At 46.8% G+C, this 21,586-nt stretch overlaps 1 protein-coding gene across 1 annotated transcript in view; it reads right to left on the bottom strand.

Annotated features, from left to right (window-relative positions):
* The window catches only part of SLCO3A1 (solute carrier organic anion transporter family member 3A1), a gene marked incomplete at its 5' end in the record, with an annotated part of 145,705 nt that overhangs the window by 108,841 nt on the left and 15,278 nt on the right, over positions 1-21,586 (bottom strand). Inside the window, one exon of the mRNA XM_082488629.1 lies at positions 9,845-10,310. Coding sequence (XP_082344755.1) covers positions 9,845-10,310 — 466 coding nt within the window. The remainder of the gene's footprint in view (positions 1-9,844; positions 10,311-21,586) is intronic.

Here is a 21,586-nt window from a genome sequence, read left to right as displayed (position 1 = left end):
GAAGGCAAAGCCAAAGCGATTTGGCCAAAACCACAGGGAAGGGGTCCCAGGTGAAGAACCCCAGACCAGCCAAGCAGAGGTCTTCTGCAGCCCTTCTCCAGAAGCGTGGGAGCTCCCAGCCTCCCCTTCCTCACTCTGGACCACAATGTCCGCAGCCTGCGCTGCTCCCCGGCCATGCTCTGGATGCATTCGTCTGCCAGAGCTGCTCCAGCAGCAGTTGGAGGGGATGTACCCACTGTGCAAAAAGCTCATCCCTTCCCAGAGTCCATAGCCCTGCAGATTGCCCCCTACCTGAGAAAACAAGAGGTCAAAAAGCCTCAAGTTTACTCCAAGGGTGAACCAAACCCTACGTGTGAAAGGAGAACATCATTTTTTGCCCTGTACCATTTTCAGCCAGAGCTTCTGAGATGCAGATGATGGCCAATTTCACCTTTCTCAAGCTCAGTGCAGGTCCTTTGCTCAGCATTCTCCTTGTGACAGCAGAGCTGGGTTGGAAGACTCGGCAGACTGGAAGCTGTGAAGGGACAGGTTAGTTGGTGGGGAAACACCAGAGTGGACTGGGCTCCAAAGTAAGCAGGCAGATCTTTGGTGGGTTAAATCCCAGCACCAGGTCCCTGGTGACAACTCTGCCAGATGGGAGGTTTTAGATTGCCACTGATGCTGTGCATAGACTGCCTTCCCCACAGCCCAAGCACCACACCAGGGAAGGGCTCCTGCTCCACAGGCCCTTCCAGTGGCTTTGAAGGTGACCAAGCAGCACCTCAAGGCATTCTATGTTTGTTTTGCAAGGTGCCCAACCACTTGCTGCCACACTTGCTCCTCCAGGCTGGTCCATCAGGCGTAATCAGACACTTGTAGTTATTGGGGCTGCACTGATGCCTCCACAGCAGCTCTGCCCCGGGCCTCACAAAACAGGTACTACAGGGCCATCTCACACCTTTGATCCCTGTCACAGCTGCTCCTCTGGTGTTAACGCCATTAATTTTTAACTACTCAGGTTCACACACTGAACCTGTCACATTGGTCAGGCACCTGTGGGGCGTCTCACGCCAGGCCCTGTGTGTCAACGGGCCATGGCCTGACCCGTACGTTTGCGCCGTGGCGCTGCTGAGGACTTTGCAAAAACAAACGCTTCTAGGAGGTTACTCAGGTAGCACCTATCTGGCACCCAAAGGCCGTGGACGTCGGCAGGCCCGGCCCCCAGCTCAAACCTGCAGCAGCCTCTCCAAAGGGCAAAAGAATTTGGTTGCGCACCTCACCCGGTGGCAGAAGAGGCGCTCATGAAAGAGCAAAGGCAGGAGCTTCTGTGAAAGAGTTTGGCGTTCTCCTACGCGCTCATCTAAGCGGCAGATACCCGAGTGACAGGCAGCCGCAGGCAGGGAGGTGCACAGCCAGGCCGGCTAGCTTTCCCGGCGGCTCACAACATGGCAGACACCACCAAGAGCAGGAGCAACAGGGGCCTGACGCCCTGCCGGCACTGGGCAGTAAGCCTGTGTCGGGATATACAATACAGCAGTAACTATTTGCAACTTTCAGGCAGTGATTATCTTTTCACGCTGCTTCAGGTCACTGCCCTTTGTTGCAGTGGTATGGCAGAATTAATGAAAGCTACCTCTCGCTCACTTGGCTGAGGATGAGCGGGATAATAACTTCTGACAAGTCCTAAAATGTCCTCCATGCCAAATTCTTTGTTTTGGTAGAAGAAGAGGACAATACAAAGCCTCGTATCAGGGAACAAGACTTTCACCACTGCTTTGAGACCACTGTCCTGATGCATGCCGGCTAAGGGGCAGACCCTGTGCCTCATCCCACCATGGGAAGGCACATGCCAAACACATCTCCAAGAGTCCTCAGTGCCCGCCTGTAAACTGGGACCAAAACATCTGGAGGCTCCTTGTATGCAATGACTTGGCGAGTCTCAATTGAATTCCCAGGAGAAGGGCCAAGACTGATGGCACAAGTCATCCTGCTCCCGCTTGCGCCATCAAGGAGGAACAATACAGCCTTCAGCTCTTGACATGGTCAACTCAGCACCTTCCAATCTATGTAATTAATTTTACAAACCTTAGTACTGATACGCACCATCCTCTGTATGTCTGCCATTTAAATGACAAGGACACGGCTTTAAAGAGGCTGCCCCGGGAATGATGTACCTCACTCGGTTCTCCCAGATGATGACTGTTTTAACTACGCTACAGAAAGAAACCAACATGCTCAAAAAGTGAAATGATTTTTCCAAGACGCCAGAGTCAGCAAGTCCCAATTAAACCAAAAATCAGCTGCAGAGTACACAGAGAGCAGAGAGTAACGTGGAAACAGCTCCCACCCTCAATATGTTCTCACACAAAGTCGTTTGTGTCGGACTCAAGCTTTATTTACTCAACTCAACAAAAAAAAGCTATTAGCAGAAGGTTAAGGGAGCTGGAGCAATTGCTGTAAAATAATGGAGCCCATAGCAGTTACGACTTTGTGCATATATACATTTAATTGAATAAATACATCCATTCAGCTACCGCCTCTCACAACTCAGCCTTCCTGCCTGCAGTGGGGAAGGTTATTCCCATTAATTGATTATTGTTACTGCTTTAATACACCCTACACACTTGTTTATGTTTCCATTTAATTTTCTGGGATATTACCACTGGCAGTGTAAAAGGGGACACGTGTAACTGAGCCAGCGCCGCTGACACACAGCAAATGAGAACACAGATCTCCCCCCAAAGGGGAATAATTATAAAAGGCTGCAGGTTATCAATGGATCAGTGCGCTAGGCCAGCGTAGTTAATACCGGTATATCCGCATGAAGCCATGCGATTTAATCTGATCACAGTTAGTCCATGGGGAAGAACAACCCAGCGAATCTAATGCAAAGACACCTTTCAATAATGAACAGGTATCACAGCACTCATGCTGACAACAGCACTTCTTTCCGATTAGTGCTAATACCGTGTCTACCTCAGCCCCATGGAGACCATGGCAGAAAGGAAAGGCTCTCCAAATCACCCGTAGGAGGATGCGTTTACCGAACAAAACGATTACAAAACTCTGTCAAGTCTTTAGGCTAAAAATATTACATACCTATAAAATTGCATACAGCAGCAAGGGGAAAAGCAGTTCTGGGGAACAAGTGCTCACGCTCCACATGTGCCCACGTGGAGGTGGACAAACTCACTTGTGGGTAATGAGCGGACACCCAGAGGAAACACAACATATACGAAGTCAGCCAAGATCCACTGTAAAAGCCCGAGTAGAAGCAGGCTTTAAAAGGAAAAGGGTTAAGGAAAGCCCAAGGCTGGCAGAGCCCGAGGTGGGTGAGCTCACAGCAGCATGTTCCAGCAAGAAGGGCTAATGCGAATAAAGTGCCCGTGTTGTCTGCAGACCACAAATGAGCACACAAGGAAGGAGTACGGCCAAGTAGGGAAGGCTGCGAGGACTGAAAGGGCTAAACAGCCAGGATGGGTAGAGCTGTACAGACCTCTCCAGCAGGTCCTAAGGACATTCCAATCAATATGCATCAATGGAGGGCCTCAAGAGGCTGCTGACATGACCTGTATGCTATAAACAAAAAATTATCCTACTTGCTATGGTTTAGAAATGTAGGTTCAAACGTGCACTCCAAGAAGTTTTGCAGAAATTCAGAAAGGGCAAGACAGAGCAAAATGCATTCATCGTCCATGCAAGAGACTTTTCAGCAGTCAGAGACAAAACTACAAGCAGCCACTGGAAAGCCGAGTTAATTTCTTAACAGAGGAAAACAAAAAAAGAAAAAAAAAAAATCACAGGATGAAAAAATATTCTACAGAATTGGGAAAGGACAGAAACAATGCCCATCTCAACGCATTTTTGTGGGTAACCAGGGTCCTCACCATCTTTACACAGAACCTATCATGCTGCAGATATTGAACTATGTAAAGAATAGATTTCCAGCCCAAACACCAAACGTCTGCAAAATCTGCTCTTTCAGCTCCAAAATATTCTTGTTTCTCAGAATTCCATGGTGTCCCCCAGGGAACAGAATTCCAAAAGCTTCGAAAAAGGGAGACATTTGCTATCATGAAAGATGCTGTCACTGACCGCCCATTCTACAGTCCTTCAAATATAGTAAGTTATATACAAGAATACTGGTCAGACAATGGCGGTACGTACTGCGGAGGGTTGGGGTTTTCAGTTCTCTGATTTCTATGACTTTCTCTTTAATGGCATTGAACACATTTAAACTTCTGTTTATGAAGTCAGAAAGCCCTTAATTATTTTTTTTTTTAGTATTTATTGATGAACCTTAATATACATAACACCAGATACACAGCAGATGAATGGTTTCAGAATTCACAGCAACTGCTTAGCTTACCAACATGAGCTTCCCAATAGGAATCCAAGTACTATTCCTTTCTATTACCACATACAAAATGTTGTCTCAAACTCTGATGATTTCAGCATCTTATGCTGATAACTTGCTATTAACTCACCGCCATAGATACTAACTCTCAGATTTAATTCTTGTCAGTCGAGAAAATGCTTCTGCTTCTCCAAAACACAATGGCTGCTGTCATTTTGACTGACGTAAGCTACCATAAGTGATTTTTCAAATGGACAAATTTATCCCCAGAGACAGCAAGATTCCAACTAGGGCATGTTTGTCGTCCTCTGCAGCAAATCTTGAGTTGGTGCTTAAAGCAAGAAAGCACCAGAAGCGAGAACGAGCATTTCTCTGTGACTGTCATTGCAAAACAAAAAGTGTTTCCACACATTCCATGCAAAATAACCCCACACTGCTGCAAAGGTCACAGTCAGCAGTGACAACGCAGCATCCCTTCCCCCTCACTGGGTTAGTCCCATCTGGGCAGATGTGGACAGAGGATGACATCCTGTCGAGTTCTCCTCTTACACCAAGGGTAATAGCTGGAACAACCATATGATAAACCAAACCACACACAGAGAAGGCCAGACACACGCCTGGGAGATGAGACAGAAGAAAGCAGCTCAACAGACATGTCCAGCAGTGCCGTTTTCTATTTTTCCGTTCCTCCACCCTGCCACGAAGCAGGCCAAGAACAGCCCTGTTCCCCTGAGCACACTACACTCAGGCACACCCTTTCACCACCAATAACTCAGGAGCACTCATCACTCCTCATTACTTACTCCTTGACTCAAGACTTGCCCCTCTTGGGACTTCCTTGAAGTTCTTCTTCCCGTTAGAGAAGCTTCTGCACGTCAGCGAGGAGTCTGAAGTAGCAGATCCTGAGCATGTGGGGTATGCGTCCATGAAGTTAAACACTAAGACAGCTTCAGCAAACTTAAAGAGAATCTCCAACACGTTAAAGATCAACACGGCATTCTTCTGAATGAGCCACACAATCTGGCAGTGCTCCCTCCAACATCAGTATCAATTTCCTCCATCAACAGGAGACGGAATAACAGCAACTTCCTCTCTATAATGCAGCCCTTAATTGTCCCAGACCAAATACTGGCTCCCAGAGGCTATTCATTCCGCTCTATAGGTAACCACGTTCTAGACAAGATGCAACTATTTTTATCAGCCAATGTTAAATGCTGCAGGAAGCCCAGAAGGAGCGTATGGAGGCTGCTAATAACGTTAATCTACCACATCACTGCACTGGCTCTAACTGACCACGCAAACCACCGCTGAGAGCTACGTGGGTACTCCAGTGACCAGAAAACACTTGCAAGCTCATGCTCACTGAGACACAGCAAATCCTTACAACCACTGTCAGATCAGGTTTTCCCCCCCCCTTGTATCAGCTCCACGACACCTCTGATCCCCCTCCTAACGACAAAGTCTTCATTGATTTCAACAGAACTCAGCAAGACCTAGCAGAAAACGAACTAAAGAAGAGAGGGAAATGTCAAGTGAGTCATTAGCGGGTAGAGAAAGGAACTGTGTAGTAAGTAGTCTTCAACATACTTTTCCTCCTTTAAAATAAAGGATGCCACAAATTGAGGGGGTCCTTTGACATTAGTGAAGCTGCAGCAATAACGAGCCCTGCACAGGCTGCAGGAATGAGGAATTCCTTGACTCTAAGGGGTTACTTACGCCAAATGCCAATAAATACACAGGTAAAATTAACCTGCTTGTTTGGAAATCTCGAGATCAGAGTTCAGATCTTAAATACAGGAGCAGACCCAAACAGAGAGAGGAGCAAGCAAACCAGCACCAAAACAGAAGATTTTACCCAACTTCTAACAGCTAGGAAAATTCCTTTATTTTTTCATCTTTTGGCTGCCAATGTTACGACCTTTGTGTTGAGCAGGTGTTCGGACGCTGAAGTGGGAGGAGAATGTATTTCCCACCATTAGCAGGAGCGGGCATGGTCCCACTATGTTTCTAACTCTGTTACAGCACAGACATATTTTCTTTTGAACATCCTTTGGTGCGTCCTTCCATGCATGCATCTTTTCTATTTGATTTGCCCTCGGTTACCACAACACAGCCCTCTTCCTAGGGCTGGTTACTACAGCAACAGAATCTGTTTCAGTTTGGTAGCAACATGTTGCAGGCATCAAAAAATATGCTATTAGCTCAAGAAACATGAAACTACATGTCAGCAGCCCATGCCACAGAGATATCTTCCCATAATATCTCACCTCCGTCTCTCTAATTACGAAACTATGAACCCCCGTGTCCTTGGCAGACCACAAGCCTGAGCAACCTCTGCCTTCAAAGGATGCACAACAGAGGCGCGCTGCCCACCATCTCCTGTGTGCCTGGCATGGCAGAGAAACCACAACCAGCCACGTTCGATGGACTTCACGGCCAAAAGCGTATTAGATTCCACGAGACGTTACTGCTTGCACCAGAAGTTAAAGCCAAAGTTTCACTTTAAATCCCATATGGTAGCACGTCTGCATTCTTCTGCACACACGTATTAGTACTAATAATTTTTTTTTTTTTTTTTTTTTTCAAAAGAAGGTTTGGGGGTGGGTTATGGTTGGAGGAATCTTCCTGTATTGTCCTTTCACTGCAAAGAGACTGTATTAGACATTACATGAAGTTACTCCACTGAACTCTTGTACAACTCAGTAAAAAAACAACCTCTCAGTGCACTGGGTTATTTCTATCTAACTCACTGCCTTGGGACACAAGAGGGGTTTTATTGCAGCAGGTGAACAATTACCAGCACTGAGCCGTCAGGTGAGAGGCTGCTTCTTCCCCCCCAGCTACAAAACTGCCCAAACGCAGCATATACGCACTCGACATCAGCAATATACTGAAGACAGCACGGACTGGTCAACCTGATCATTTCTCAGCCACAGCCAGCCATGATGGAAAGTTCGGCCAGACTATTACCGCTGTTATTAATTAGTTTCTATCCTGAGGGAACAACCTATGCCAGATTTGCTCCTAATTTAAACTGAGGGAACTTACCCAAAAACGCTTTATCCGGTCACACAGAGTGTAGCCCCTACTGAGTGAGCATGCTATTATGAGAAAGCAAACTGATATAAATATAGCGCAGTGACAGTATACACTCTGCAGTTATTTCCTCTGCGAAACAGAGAAGAATGAAGCGGGTAGGCTGCTCAGGCAGCTTTCTGCTAAGGCCACTGAAAACTGCATCGATGACATCAACAAAAATAATCAGTTAAAGACAAATCTGAGCAAATAATTCTCAAGCAACATTTCAACCGGAGGAGTCTGACCTCCTCTCAAGCATTCACAAGCCTCAGAAGAAATGTACATTTCCACCAGCTTCTTCTCCATTTATATTCCTTCACAGAAGAGATTTTTTTTTCCTGTCATTTTTTCCTGTAAGCTTTTATTTTTACTGGCCAAATTGATTGCAAGTTGATGTAAGAATTAATCATCCCCTATCTGAAAACGTACTTGTGATGAATAGGCTGGAACACGACAGATATTAAACTTCACTGTTGGTATGGCTGATTGGTTGGGTGCGCATACACATGCACTCTTCTGCAACCCATAATTCACATGTAGAAATTCAAATTATGATTTTCATAGCTAAAGCCAGTAAAGCAAACAACCCCAAAATGCTTGTTGCTGGTTTTTGTTTTGTTTTGTTTTTTTTTAAACTCTACATGCAGAAAGGAACATGGTTAGAAGCGTACGTCTGAAGAAAAAATAATGAAGCAGCATATAGTAAGCAGAAATCATTTTCTGGCCCTATTTTTCCAGCTACAGTTGAACTGCCAACTTTAAAGAAGCTATTTTAGCATACAAGATGAACATATCTCAGGAACAAAAAGAATCACTCTTCCTAATCCTCCTCTCACGCACCCGCCTCAATCCTGTTCTCAGACATGAAGCATTGCTTAAAAAATGCCCATGGAACAGACTGAAAGAAGTTGCTGCTCCTCGATATCGTTATTTATAATAGATAATCTTAGAATCACTCTTAATTCCAGCTCATCATTTATGGTGTTGGCAAAGTTGCTGCTGTGAATTTAGTCTCATTATTCACCTTTGGGTTGTACAGTATATTGTATTTTATATATCATCCTGTTTTATCCAGTGGATCCCTCACACGTACTTACAGAACCAAGTGAAGGTGAGTAATGATCCAAGAACAAAGCTAAATGCTGAAATACTGTGTTTTACGGCCAGTTACAGGAAAACATGGAGACACTTTGAATACGCAGAAGTGGCAGTACGTTGCAGAATGCCATAGCGTGCTATATAGTCAGTCTTTCCCTCAGGCCTCTCTGCTAGCCCGAGACACTGAACACCATTCAGAAAGTCAGGCAGGACTGTTGAGCTTTGCTGTCGATGGTCACACCCCAGCTCTGTTCAGTTATGCTTGGGAACTTGATAAAAATATCTTTGCCAAAGAAAATAACTGCTAATGGGATCATCCACTCAGCTGACAGTCAAGACAAAACAGGGATGATAGGACGAGTGCACGGAGTTTTGATTACTAGAAACTACACTAACAAGTGCAGAAGGATCGCATTAATGGCATGACACACTTCACTGATTTATTGCACTGGAGCCATTTATCTAGTGACAAGTCCTGCAGAAAGAGGAACGAGCCAAGCTGGTCAGTTTTTTCAGAAGACAACTTCGCCCACAACATCCTCTTTAAACCTGCTGGAGAGGAGACTACTGTTGAAACCCATCAGCACTTTACCCCAATAACAGAGATGTTTCATTGGCTAATTGAAGCCAAATTTCATATCTTAACCATCTGGAAAAATTCTGCAACATGATCACCAGAATCATGAGTTCTACTTCAGGCTCACCGTGTCTCAAAATAGACCTCACCAGCTTCCGCATCCCATTCCGTTACAGGGATCACATTATCTGGGGTCCTGCCACAGCATGCTGGGTCACAGCACCTACTCCGTAACAGGCACTTCCTTGCTAAAATATGACGGTGGTAGTGACAAGGCATGCGCCTCCTCTCAGTCTACTTATACTGCAACGATCACTCGTGCACAGACAAATGCTTTGGAACAGGAAGGGAACTAGGGTATTTTTTGGGAAAAGAAATAATCATTACATATGCGACTTGGAAATTCTCAAGACTCAAAACCATAAGCTAAAACTCAACCATAAGCAACCACTATCAAAATTTAAAGCAATCTGGGCAAACACAATAGAAGGAATGAACATCCTTCTAATCATCCAGTAATGATCACCATGGTTGTCAACTTTTACCGTTGCTACAACAAAAGCAAATATCCCTGTGTTTCCCTGCTGCTTACAACTGCTTGGTGTAGAGACCCGTGCCAAGTTACCTTCACAAGCACAGCAGCACACGAAGAGGCCTCAAGGCATCCCTCCCGCTGGCATCAAACAGGTAAGACAAGAGCGAGATGCCAGCCCGCAAAGAAAGCCTTCAGTCAGAAGAAGTTCAGAGAGCCTTACCTATGTACAGGGAGGAATCTTTCCGCCTCACGTGGTCATCAATGTAGGAAACTCCCAGGGGCTGGACAGGGGTAGCACCAATGCCCAGGAGGACCTGTGCTCCAATGAGCAGCAAGTACATCATGTTGGTAGCAGTCCTATTCCTGCAGATAAGGTCCGGGTCTGGTCCCTCATCGCTGGTGGACCCGTTGGCAGCACACACATCCCTCCCTTCAGCCCCCCAGCGTATTTCTCCCGATTCATATTCATACTGGTGGGTCAGAAATTCAGGCAACGCGGAAAGGAGGGCACCCAAGGCCATGACTATCCCTCCACATCCTATCAAGCGTGGCCGGTGTCCTCGGGCTCCGAAGTAGCTCACGAAGAGGATGAGGGCCAGGTTGCCAATCTCGAAGCTGCTGGCAATGACACCCACGTCAGCACTCTGGAGGTTGAATCGCCGCTCCAAGGTGGTTAAAACACTCACCTACAACAAAGAAATCCAGAGAAAATTACTGAAAGGGAATACGTTCTGCCTTCTGTCCTCCCCATATGTCCTGGTGAAACACAAGTTTCCTTGACTTTCCCTTGGAGCCAAAACCCTACACATCAAGGACATCACAGTATTGTAGGAGTTGACCTCCAAGCATGATCTGACTATTCAAATACAGCCACATCAGAAGGTCCTAATACCAAGTGACATTTCACAGCCTACCACCTGTCTGTGCACATGTTCATTTCCAAATTCCTGCGTACATCAATGTATATTTTGGGTGCCTGCGGAGACCCATGACTCCACGATTGGTTCGCCTCTCTTTGGGCTCCCTTTCTATTTGAATGCACGGCCTTCACGGTGCAAACGCTGCCCCGCAAAACCAAGGCTCAAAGCACACCAAGCCTCGTATCGTGCCGAGCATCCAATCTTTCTCTTGGAATGAATCGCAGTTAGCAAGCAGCAGCAAACCTTGCAGATACTTGGCTCTTACACCAGCACAAGACCATCAAGTCAGTCAGAGACAGTGATGCACAAATAGGCAATTTGGCCAGCATAGAAGGCTCCTATTAAAGTACATAAATAAAATGCTGATCAAAGGGTTTAAACTGTTTGTGGATTACTTAATGACTGGGATCGTCACTTACAGAATAGTTTGGAGAAGACAGGCCAATTAAGGTTTACATAGAAGATTTAAATCCACCACAAAGAAGGGAAGATTTAACAAAGGGTGGTTATTTAACATAAGGAGAGAAGCACATGAATAGTCTTCAAATATTTAACATTGCTGTGAAAAGGAAAGACCTGTTCTTTGTATTCACAATGGGCAGGACAAGAAGTGACAGGTTTAAACTGCAGCAGAGGGGATTTAGGTTAAATAGAAGGTAGGGAGAAAACAGACTTTTGCTGGTAAGGATTGTGAAGCACTGAAACATGCTGCCTGGGGAGGCTGCAGAGGTCTTTAAAAAAGCACAGACCAGCATCTGTCAGGAAAGACACAGGTATGACTGATCTTGCCATAGGGCAGGAAAACGAACCAGATGATCCTGTGAGAGCTCTTCCAGTCTTGATTACGTGGCGCAATGAAACACAAGGTGGATTTTCTTCAACAGCCATAGCACCGATCCGAATACAAAGACGAATCATTAGGTACCTCACTTGCTGTCATCCCTGCTCAAGGGAGAAAATGCAGCGCATTCTCATGTCGATAGCAGTGTCCCCTTATACGGGAAAAAAAATAACAAAAGAAATCCTGAACATGTCACAGAAATGCCAAAAACTTTTACCTTGGATAAAAGACTATCTTTTTTTTTCAGATGGCAAAAGATGAAAGTATTTTAGGTTGTCCTAAACCAGGCAGGTTTCTCTACTCAAAAAAATTGTGATAAAGACCTCAGAGCAGAAGGTAGCCCCTGGATAGAATAAAAATAGCCTCCCACTGGAGGCACTGAAAATCTTTGCTGATAAACCTCACGAAGCAGGACCCAGTCTGACCGACTTTAAAGTATTGTGACAGCATCTCCTCTCCGGGGGCAGTTAGCCTTTGCTAGGGTACACCAGGGCACAGTTGGACAAAGACAGCCCCTTCGGCAACAAAATGGAAAAATGGAAACAACCCACTTCTGCTCTGCATAAGCAGAAGCTCCCAAACCTGACCCTGATAAGTGTCCAAGTTGGATCTCCACAGTTAGACTGTTTTCACAATTTTTGAAAATTCAGCCTTCATCCCATTCAGGCAGTTATCATTTTATACCACTGCTGTAATCCTCCCCCACTAAAGAGCCAAAAACTGAGCAAGACAAAAAACCCACAACCCAACCCTAAAAAAAATCAAACCCTGTGACTGAAGACAATGCTATAGCAATAATTCCTCCCTGTGCCAAAGCCAAGTGAAGGTGTCTGTGTCAGAGGGAGAGGAGACTGCCACTTCATCTGAAACAGGGGGTGCAGGTACCTGTTGGGATGAAAGGGCTCTGTGATTCACCGGGGGAAACTGTGTCCTCTTGTGCAAGGGCACAGCACAGCCTGTCCCTGCTCCAGCGACCTCGGCCACACTGCTCGGCGAGCAGTGCTCAAGCACATATCTAAGAGTAGTGTCACCATTCCCAACTCCCAAGGGCAACAGAGCCGAGCAGATGGGGACAGACGCTTTTGGTACTAGAAAACACTAAGTTGGTATTTTCAGAGCAAGGTACACCATGGTGGAGGGACACGGACAACATCCCATCGCCCCAAGCTGCCCTACCGGGCACTCACGCAATGGAGCAACATTTATCATCCGCAACACAGGACCGGTTTTATTGCAAGGTGTGATCTAACAGGACTGGTGCAGTCAGACTGGTAGGACCCCAGACTCCAACACCACACGGTAAACACCAACAAACTCTAAGCAATGCAAAGCCCTTGCTATGGGAGCCCTCCTTCATACTACCATCTCCAGCACATCTCTGAGGAACACGGCTATAGTTGAGGTCCCATGAACGCCAATTTTGGCAGAATGAGGAATTTCTCCAAGATGAGTATATAACTCTGAGCATGCAAAATCATGTCCACGGTGCTCATTTCCGAGCTGTACCTAGATAGGAAACTCATAATTACTCATTACAGCTGTGTAAACTGAGGCATAGAGAGCCAAATATTAATGAGAGAAGTACAGTCAACAAAATTAATTCGTGATGGAATAATTTAGGCTGGAAGACTGAAAGCCAACAGAAGTTGGCTTTCCAAAGGCCAACTGGTATTAACTAGCTTTGGAAGCCTCTCCCACATTTCAACCTGACTGCCAAATTTTAGGCATATACAAGTGGCTAGAAAGCAGGATGGCACTTAAAAACACTTGGGTGCCACACCTTAAAAAGGCCAGATTTTGGACAGTTGGACTTCAAATTAAAAACTGTATCATTTCTAAGAGCAATTCACAGGGACAGGGACAGTAAATTAATGACAAACCTGGCAATTAAACCCAGAAGTCCCAGTTCTCATTCTGCTCTTATTTCAGGGGGACTTTAGTTGTTCTGTTCTTTTTGTAAAAAACCAAACCGCTCATAACAGGGAAACAGAGTCTCACCATCCCCTAACAGTTTCTTGCTTTGTTTTGGTGAAGAGGCTGAAACAAAAGGAGGAGGACAGAACACAAACTCCAGCCCTCCTGATAGAAGCAGGCAGGAGCTCTTATTCCTCTGGCCGGACCACACTGCATTTCCCAGCCTGCTCCTTCTGGCTGTACCGCTGCCACCCAGTGCTATCAATCAGCCCTGTTGTTATTAAGTGGGGTACGGGGTGCAGGGCTGGGGTGGGCAGCACACTGAGCAAACAAAACTGTCACATCAGCCTTGAGCATCCAGAGGAAAACAGCGTCTGAGTACAAAGCGCTGACACCAGCGTCAGCAGAGCAGCCTCCGAAACACTGACAGTCATGGGGGAGTGGGGGGTGGAAATCCCAAAATAAAAATAGGGCTGAGAAATAAACTGTCTACATGCAGATTTTTAGCCAGAGAACACCAGGAACACAACTGCATTACATCCAGGGTGGCTGCAGCCCAGACAGCACAGCCCAAATTCTCGCTTTGACATTGGCTGTGACCTTAAATACACAGGCCGACGACAAAATGGGCATTAGCACAGCAGAGATGTTACCTGCATTTATTCACAACAAACCTCTGCCCACAGCCAGAATCATTCTCCCACCCTCCTCTACACCTCACCTTTACGGGGCTTGCTGCGTATACCGTGTAACCTGACTAAATACTTGCAGTTTCCATGTGGGATGCTGCCGGTGCCCTTGTAACTTCAATAAAAGAACACCGTACTGCCCATATTTCCTTTCACAAGGCTGCTCCCCAGCAGATAAGCCATCACCGCCCCTAGACGCTAGCGCTATTTATTGAGAGTTACATAAAATGTTGGAAAAGACACGGCAGGTCCCTGTAAAATACCGACGTCACGTGAAAAGGCTCCAAGGATTATAAAGAGTCCCTGTGTGCTGAGACCAGGTGGAGCATTCGGGAGCGTAGCCCACGTGGACGTTGGTTTAACAGCAGGAACGCGGGGAATGGAGCCGTGCGACAGCACAGCGGCATCAGATGGACAACCTCCTGCTAAAACACAGTGGGAAGCATCAGGAGCCCATGTTATGAGCTGCGAAGCTGCTATTTCCCTGCTCCTGTCAATTTACACAGCTGTTTCGCCCGGGATGGAAAGAATAGATTAAGAGGATATTCAGTTAAAAAAGCTTCTAACTTAAGGTGACAGTTACCAGGAAGCTATTACAACAAACCAGTACAATTCATGCAGACAAGATACTGGGCCAAGTGGCTAGGAATGAGATGCACATGAGGTTCCACCCCAAAAAGTTAGTGGTGTGTAACCACCCACTGGACCACACAAGCCTGGAGGAGGCAGGAGAGGACAGAGGCAGACAGTGCTGTAATCGTGGCAAATGCCCGTGCCCACGATGCTGGGAACAGCACCGAAGCTACCATTTTGTACTGGTATGCACCTGTGCCCAAGACAGTTAGCTCTACCATGCCTGTTACTCTTCTGTCCTCATGTCTGTCCTGCAGATCAGCTCTCCGCAGGTCACTGAGGTTCTGACCAGTTAAAGTACTTTAGCTGCAGCACTGTACACAGCCCCATGCCAGCCCCGTTGCCTTCTTCCACGTCGCAAAGCTTCCACCAACCCCTTTGACAGGAACTGCCTTTGCATCTCTAACTGCCTCCTCTGTCTCCAGAGGGATTCCCATTTCACCCACTCGCGTCTCCCCCACACTTTTTAAGAGAGCTCCACTACGATTTAGCTATGGCATCACAGAGATCAACAGGACCGTGTGGCTGGTGTTCCTCCACAAGTTCATGCTCCTCCGAGTAAGTCTACACCAGATCGCTCAACTGGACCACCGAAAACTAAATCAGGTTGGGCATCTCCTCACCTTGCTCACACAAAAAGCAGGCTTGGGGATATAGAAAGGCCACACAGCCCAGCCTTATGCCTTTTTGTGAACACACCGCCTGACATACAACAAGTAATGAAAACTACGCTTTGCACTATCCCCTTTTCTTACAGAGCCATAGAAGTCTGCACACACGCGTGTGTCTCTGGCGATGTCAAAGACTAACACTCACAAAGACCTGGGCTAAAGGGGCCTCCTAAGTTTACCCTAAAACACTCTTCAATGATTGAAAAAGGAAAATGATTTCACATAATGCGCACAGTGACAAATGACCCACATCAAAAAAAAAAAAAAAGAAAAGAAAAGAAAAGAAAAGAAAAGAAAAGAAAAGAAAAGAAAAGAAAAGAAAAGAAAAGAAAAGAAAAGAAAAGAAAAGAAAAGAAAAGAAAAGAAAAGAAAAGAAAAGAAAAGAAAAGAAAAGAAAAGAAAAGAAAAGAAAAGAAAAGAAAAGAAAAGAAAAGAAAAGAAATCAATCACCACCTTAAAATTTTCCAGCCAAAGCAACTTACATTGCAGCCTCTGTAACTAAACCCAGAGAAGCTTTCACCATGCCATTCTGGACTTATTTCAATAGTACATGCTCACATTCATCATCTCTGTCTGCCCCAAACCTACAGATCATGGCATTTCTGAACCAAGGTAAATCTGTTCTCTCTATAGACTGTTTATTTTATATTAATGCTCAGCAAAAATGCAATACGCAAACCTGCTTCACACTATTGACCCACTTTATCACCAAGAAATGAACTGAAGGTTGGGGGCACCATTATGGAGTCAGAGACGCAGTGTGCTGAAAATGAATATCATATTGTTCGTATCTCCAATGATCAAGTCATATTCACCCACAGAGTCTACAGATAAGTTCATTGTATTAATAATACACGGTTATATATAGAAAACACATTGACTTTATGCCTGAAGGGCCTTTTTAAAAGGCTTCTTTTTAATGTAAAATACATTTTCTCAGTTATGTGGTAAGAGATCGGACTTGAAGAGACATGTCTGCAGTGCTACAGGGTGTAAAATAATTGCCTGGCAACTATGTTCCCAAAGGAAAACAAACGCGAACCGTCTCCCACAGTCTCCATTACAGAGCCGGGAAACACAGGATTCCTCGAGGAGCCAAAGCGACCATCCGAGAAACAAAGCCACTGCTTCCACCCGCCTCCACTCACTCCTTCAGATGTCACCTCGTCCTCTCTTCCAGCAGCCACATAGGGATGGAGCAAAGGGCATCACAGGGTTGGAGGAGAGCTCTCCCCCCCATAGAGCTGGTACCCATGGGCTCAGCCCCCCCCTTGCCGCCCACCCTCCCAGCCCACAGCACAGCCACCAGGCCCAGGGGAATGACGCTGATCCTCCGCTCTGAGGTTCTTCTGCTCCTCAATTCCAGCGTCGAGATGACCACTTGTGGTTGAGCCCCATTTTTTAAAAACACAGGCAATTCCCCTGGCATTTTGCCCACTCCTTCCCCATCAGATGGCTGGGAGGAGGGAAACGAGCTTAAAACCCTTTGCCCAGCCCCAGGCATCAGCATTCCTTGGCTGCTCCTCACCCCACTGAAACAGGGAGGAGGGCATCGGGACCTCCCATCTCAGGCTGCTGATCACTTGTGTCAACACCATTCCCGCTCCAATCAAGTCGGTGGAAACTTAAAAGACATTCTCGCTGCAGATGCCAACACCCGTAGGAGCATAAGGGAAAGCAGAAAAGGGTGGTGACACGAACACACCCGAGCTGGCTCTGCTCAAGGTCTGGAAATCATCTCTGCATAGAAATTTGCATTCACGTGACAGGGATAATAGACGCCGCAGCTGAACCACTGCTGAGAAGTAGGGTGTTATCAGCTTGGCTGGTGCTGCATGTGCCTATGCTGTTTCTAGGCCAGCGCTGGAAAAATCTGCGAGTTACTGTACTGGTGCCACGAGGAGTTTGCAGCTCAGACCTATGCCTCACTGGTGTGAAAAATTCATATTTTATTCTAGTCACCAGCTCTGAGATTACTGACACGGTCCACATTAAGCACACGTTCAAGGTCAGTATTTTCAGTGGCCTGAGTAGAAAGGGTATTATCACCCCGTGCAGCGAGAGAAACAGCACGCCGCGCTCCTGGTGGAGGCAAGACATGCAGTTTTGGCACACACACACACAACCCCCCACACACCCCTCTCTGGCACCGTGCAGAAAACTTTTGTATCATGCAGAAAACTTTTCTGCCACCTCTTGTACCCCACTGCGCATCTCCTCCCCACTGCGCATCTCCTCCCCACGTGGCAGTCGTGGCAGCGTCCTGTGCCGCTCGCCCTCAGCCCAGGCAGGGCACAAAGCCAGCGTGCCCGGGTAAACCCTTGCCGGCTTACACAGCTGCGCCACAAACGCTCCCAGCGAGGCTATAACGCCATCACGTATCGCGAACGGAGCAAAGAGCAGTCGGCACCCACAGAAGATATCCTGTTTGGTCAGGAGTTGATACACCGGTGCAAAGCCGCAGGTTGTTTCAAAAGAGCTTCAAGCAGGAAAAAAAAAAAAACAAAAAAAAAACCCCACACAACAAAAAAACATGCCTCTTGAAGTTAAACAAGCATATTTTCCACTACTCTAGCGAAACTGGGACCCATACCGATCAAATCTGAGACACAGAAGCCTAACCTCCGACCCAGGCAACAGTTGCAGCAAACGGCAATGCATCCGGGCCGTCCTTATCTTCATCATCTGCTTCCTAAAGGTCCTGCAACAGGACTCAAGGGACTGACCCCCTTTGCCCTGCCTCCCCCGAGAAGGAGCACGGCCCCATTCAGAGAGGTGCGAACAAAAAGCTCACCAGGGGTGTGTTGTTGGCAGACAACCCCCTCGCATCCATCACATCCATCAGGGACAGTTAGTGTGAGTCACCAACACCTCAGAATAGACCCAGGTAGGGAGCACCAGGCCACAGCGAACCTCCCAGCAAAGCTTGAAAGGCTTTTTCTATTGCTCTGAAACAGATGAGATCGGGATCTCTTTTAACCCTTTGAAGTCCCAATCTATGGTGACATTATCACAACCGCAGGCTGAGTGTCCACACGAGTTTCCGACCTCCAAGCCTGCTGCTCAAGATTCACCTCACTGCGTGGTATTTTCATCTCTGAAAAGGTATCTACATAAATACATCCAGTGCCAGAATCCATTTGCAGCCTACGCTGCTCTTTAGTAGCACACGTACAACGAAGCTAGTGGACATCTGAATCCTTATTTATTTTTAAATTATGTCATTTTCACTGGCAGCAAAATAATGCATCATAAGCATGCAAAGAAGCACAAACCTCAACCCTGTAACTGCGTTTTTGCGTGCTTTAAAAACCATAGCACAGGAACAGTGCTGCCGGCACATTTCAAACCCAGAGGATGAAGGATTCCACGTGGAATAAGTGCGCGGCAGCCGGAGCTGGCGAGCAGGAGCAGCCACTCGGCTCTGTCAAAGCAAACGGCCAAGGGAAAGCAGCCGGAGCATCTTTCACACATTCCGAGATGGATCTCCTTTTTTTTTTTTTTTTTTTTCCCCCTGGGACCGGCAAGTAGGTGTGCAAAGCCAGATAAAGAGGAATTTAAACTGTATATAACTTAAATGTAGGCTCCTACGGCATCAGAGGCACTTTTGACCATATACAGGACTGGCAACAAGATTCAATACATGGGCCCGGGACTCTGCACACAGCACCATCGCCCTGGGTTCACTTCAGTGGAGAAGGGGAGATGAAACTCTTTTCTTGTTAAGAGTCTTCCAGAGACACGAAGTGCCTTCCTGTGTACTACCAAAGCACTGGAGAAGCAGGATCCTGAGCTGTCACACTGCAACGCCCTCACTTCTCCACCTCCTCAAATCAGTGCTAGTTTGCTTGTTTATCTAATAAAATACTTCCTAACACAACCCTTTTATGCCTGCAGAGAAGGCTTTCTACGATAAACAGGGTTCCTTACCACAGCAGAAACCATAATGCGAGCCTGGCAAGAAGACCTGTCACACCAAGGATTTCGTGTTACCTTAATTTACGCTCAAGAGCTGAATTCAGGGCTAAGGGCTGCAGCCCAGTCATGCCACGGTGCAGACGGAGAAGAGAGGCCCCGGAGCCGGTTGCAGAAGTGTTCCCAGCTGCCAGGCATGAACCGGGGCACAAGTGACACAGGCAGGACACTCTGAAGCAGCATTAATAAAAGCTTTGATGGAAGCTGAATTCAGTTTTCACGGCTGGAGGACAACGGTGATTACATAAAGGCTATATACTGAGAGAGGGGGGTTTCTGACAAGTCCTACGACTTTTCTCCTCGTCTGCTCCGGCTCTGCTGATATCTCTCGTGCTGCGCTCCCTTCCCAGCAGCAAGGATGCCTGGCTACAGCAAACGGGAACTCAGCTTAGGGAGAAGTTTGAAGGTATTTCTCCTCAACCGGTACATGAAATGCTTTAATTTAGTAAGCCTTGGGAGGAAGGAAGCCATTTAAAAGGGAACCAACAAAATGGCCACATCGTATTGTCAATCCACGGCACATCGTAACAACTCGTAAAAAAAAAAAAACCAAAACAAATTACCGTAAGCACCTGAAGGTGGAATTAGGGTCTCTCTAGCACCTAACTAGCAGTACCCTGAGCTCGTCCCAAAGCCACACGAGCTGCTTGCTTATTCCCATCTCCCAGCCTGCAGCCCACACAAGAGCTGTCCGTGTCATCCTGCTTATTTGCTAAGTAACACCCTCCTACAAAGCTGTTCCCAAACGACTCATTTCTCCTTCCACGTTGTCTCCGCGCAGAGCCAAGGGTACAAACGGGAGCCGCGTGCCGGCTGCTGCCAAACTTCCCGCTGAGGAACGGGGCAAGCTGGGAGGCGAGCGCAGGGGGGTCGGGGCGTAGACAAGGCAGGGCTTGAAGGTGATCTTAAATCTATCCCCACCCGAGAACCTGGTTATTATCTAAACATTTGCTGTGTGAAGGATGGGGGGGAGTGGAAGTCGTAAAGGGCAGACTTGTGACATTCGCATGTTTAAGTTTGGCAGTCTCAAGCCCAGCACAAGCCATGCAACTTTATATCCCCCACCATCACATCATCTCCCCATTTTGCCACTTCTCCAAGGTAGCAAGCCCATTTCCTCCTGAACAGAAGGCGATTAACAAGTGTTTTTTTAAAGTAACACATACAAAATGACCTATAGGGAATAAAAAAAATTCTTAACGGTTAAAGAAAAATTAAACAGGAGATCTAGCTAGAACTCACGGACTTGAGACAAGTGAGATTATGACAACTTGTTCCCTGGAAAATAGAGATTCAGGCAACGAGATGTCTCACCAGATGATGGGAGCTCTGTTCCTTGGGGTTCGCTATGAAGTGAGCTATCAATAAGCCAGTGAACAAATGCGTCTGCTGAGGCTGTACACACAGATGGCTGAATTTCACCCCTGTGTCTGCAGGATTAACAATAACCCGTGTCAGAGACAGGCACCCAACAGCAGCTGATGAGGTCCCCTCACTGTAGAATCACCAGAACTGGCAAAAATTCAGTAAGCACAAGCAAGAAAAACAGAAGTCATCGCCTCTTCTACTTATCTACTGGAGTCTGATGTGACCAAAAGCACAACATGAGAGAAGTTCCCATGGAAGACCATTGCTCCTATAACAGGGGCGCACCACATTCTGGGAGGAATCCAAATTCAGGCACTGCAGAGCAGGAATGGTTTTGCAACGTTCAATGCCAAGCCAGAGGCATTCACTAACTATTTCGTTAGTGCAGACAACATGAGCGCTATCTCTTTCTTCCTTGTACTTCCCCAACCTCTGGTTTCTCTTAACCCTGATTTTGCAGGTGCGTGACAGACCAGCTGGGACAAGAGCCGCACGCGTGGCTGCAGTATTCCCACCGCCAGCAGGAATCCGTCACCTCCAGGTGCGTTGCTCAAAGCCATGCTAAGCTTCGCTGGGAGATACACAGCAAGCAAAGGGAAACGAAAGCCATATGTATGAAACTAAGGAAGACAAACTCCCTGATACCTCAGCAAAGCGGCCCACACAGCCCCTGAGCATGGGTTTCTCAAACTGGTAGATGACCCTAGTAGACCTGTGATGGAGAACTGGCACCTGCATTAGCCTGTCTGCAGGTTACATGCACTGAGAGGGCCTGATGGTGGAAGAATCATTCTTCATCCAGTTTCACTACCTGCTGTGCTAGATCTTCTGTCTTCCTAAACCCAAGCCTATTAACAGTCTTCCTTGCAGCTCCATGCCCACTTTCTTCCCATCGCGTATATCCTCCTCAGCCATTTCAAATCCCAAGTTTTCATCTCCTTCCACAGGTCT

This window comes from Vanellus vanellus (genome assembly GCF_965231255.1).
Source record: "Vanellus vanellus genome assembly, chromosome: 11".
NCBI lineage: Eukaryota > Metazoa > Chordata > Aves > Charadriiformes > Charadriidae > Vanellus > Vanellus vanellus.
This window is presented reverse-complemented; position numbering and strand designations above follow the sequence as displayed.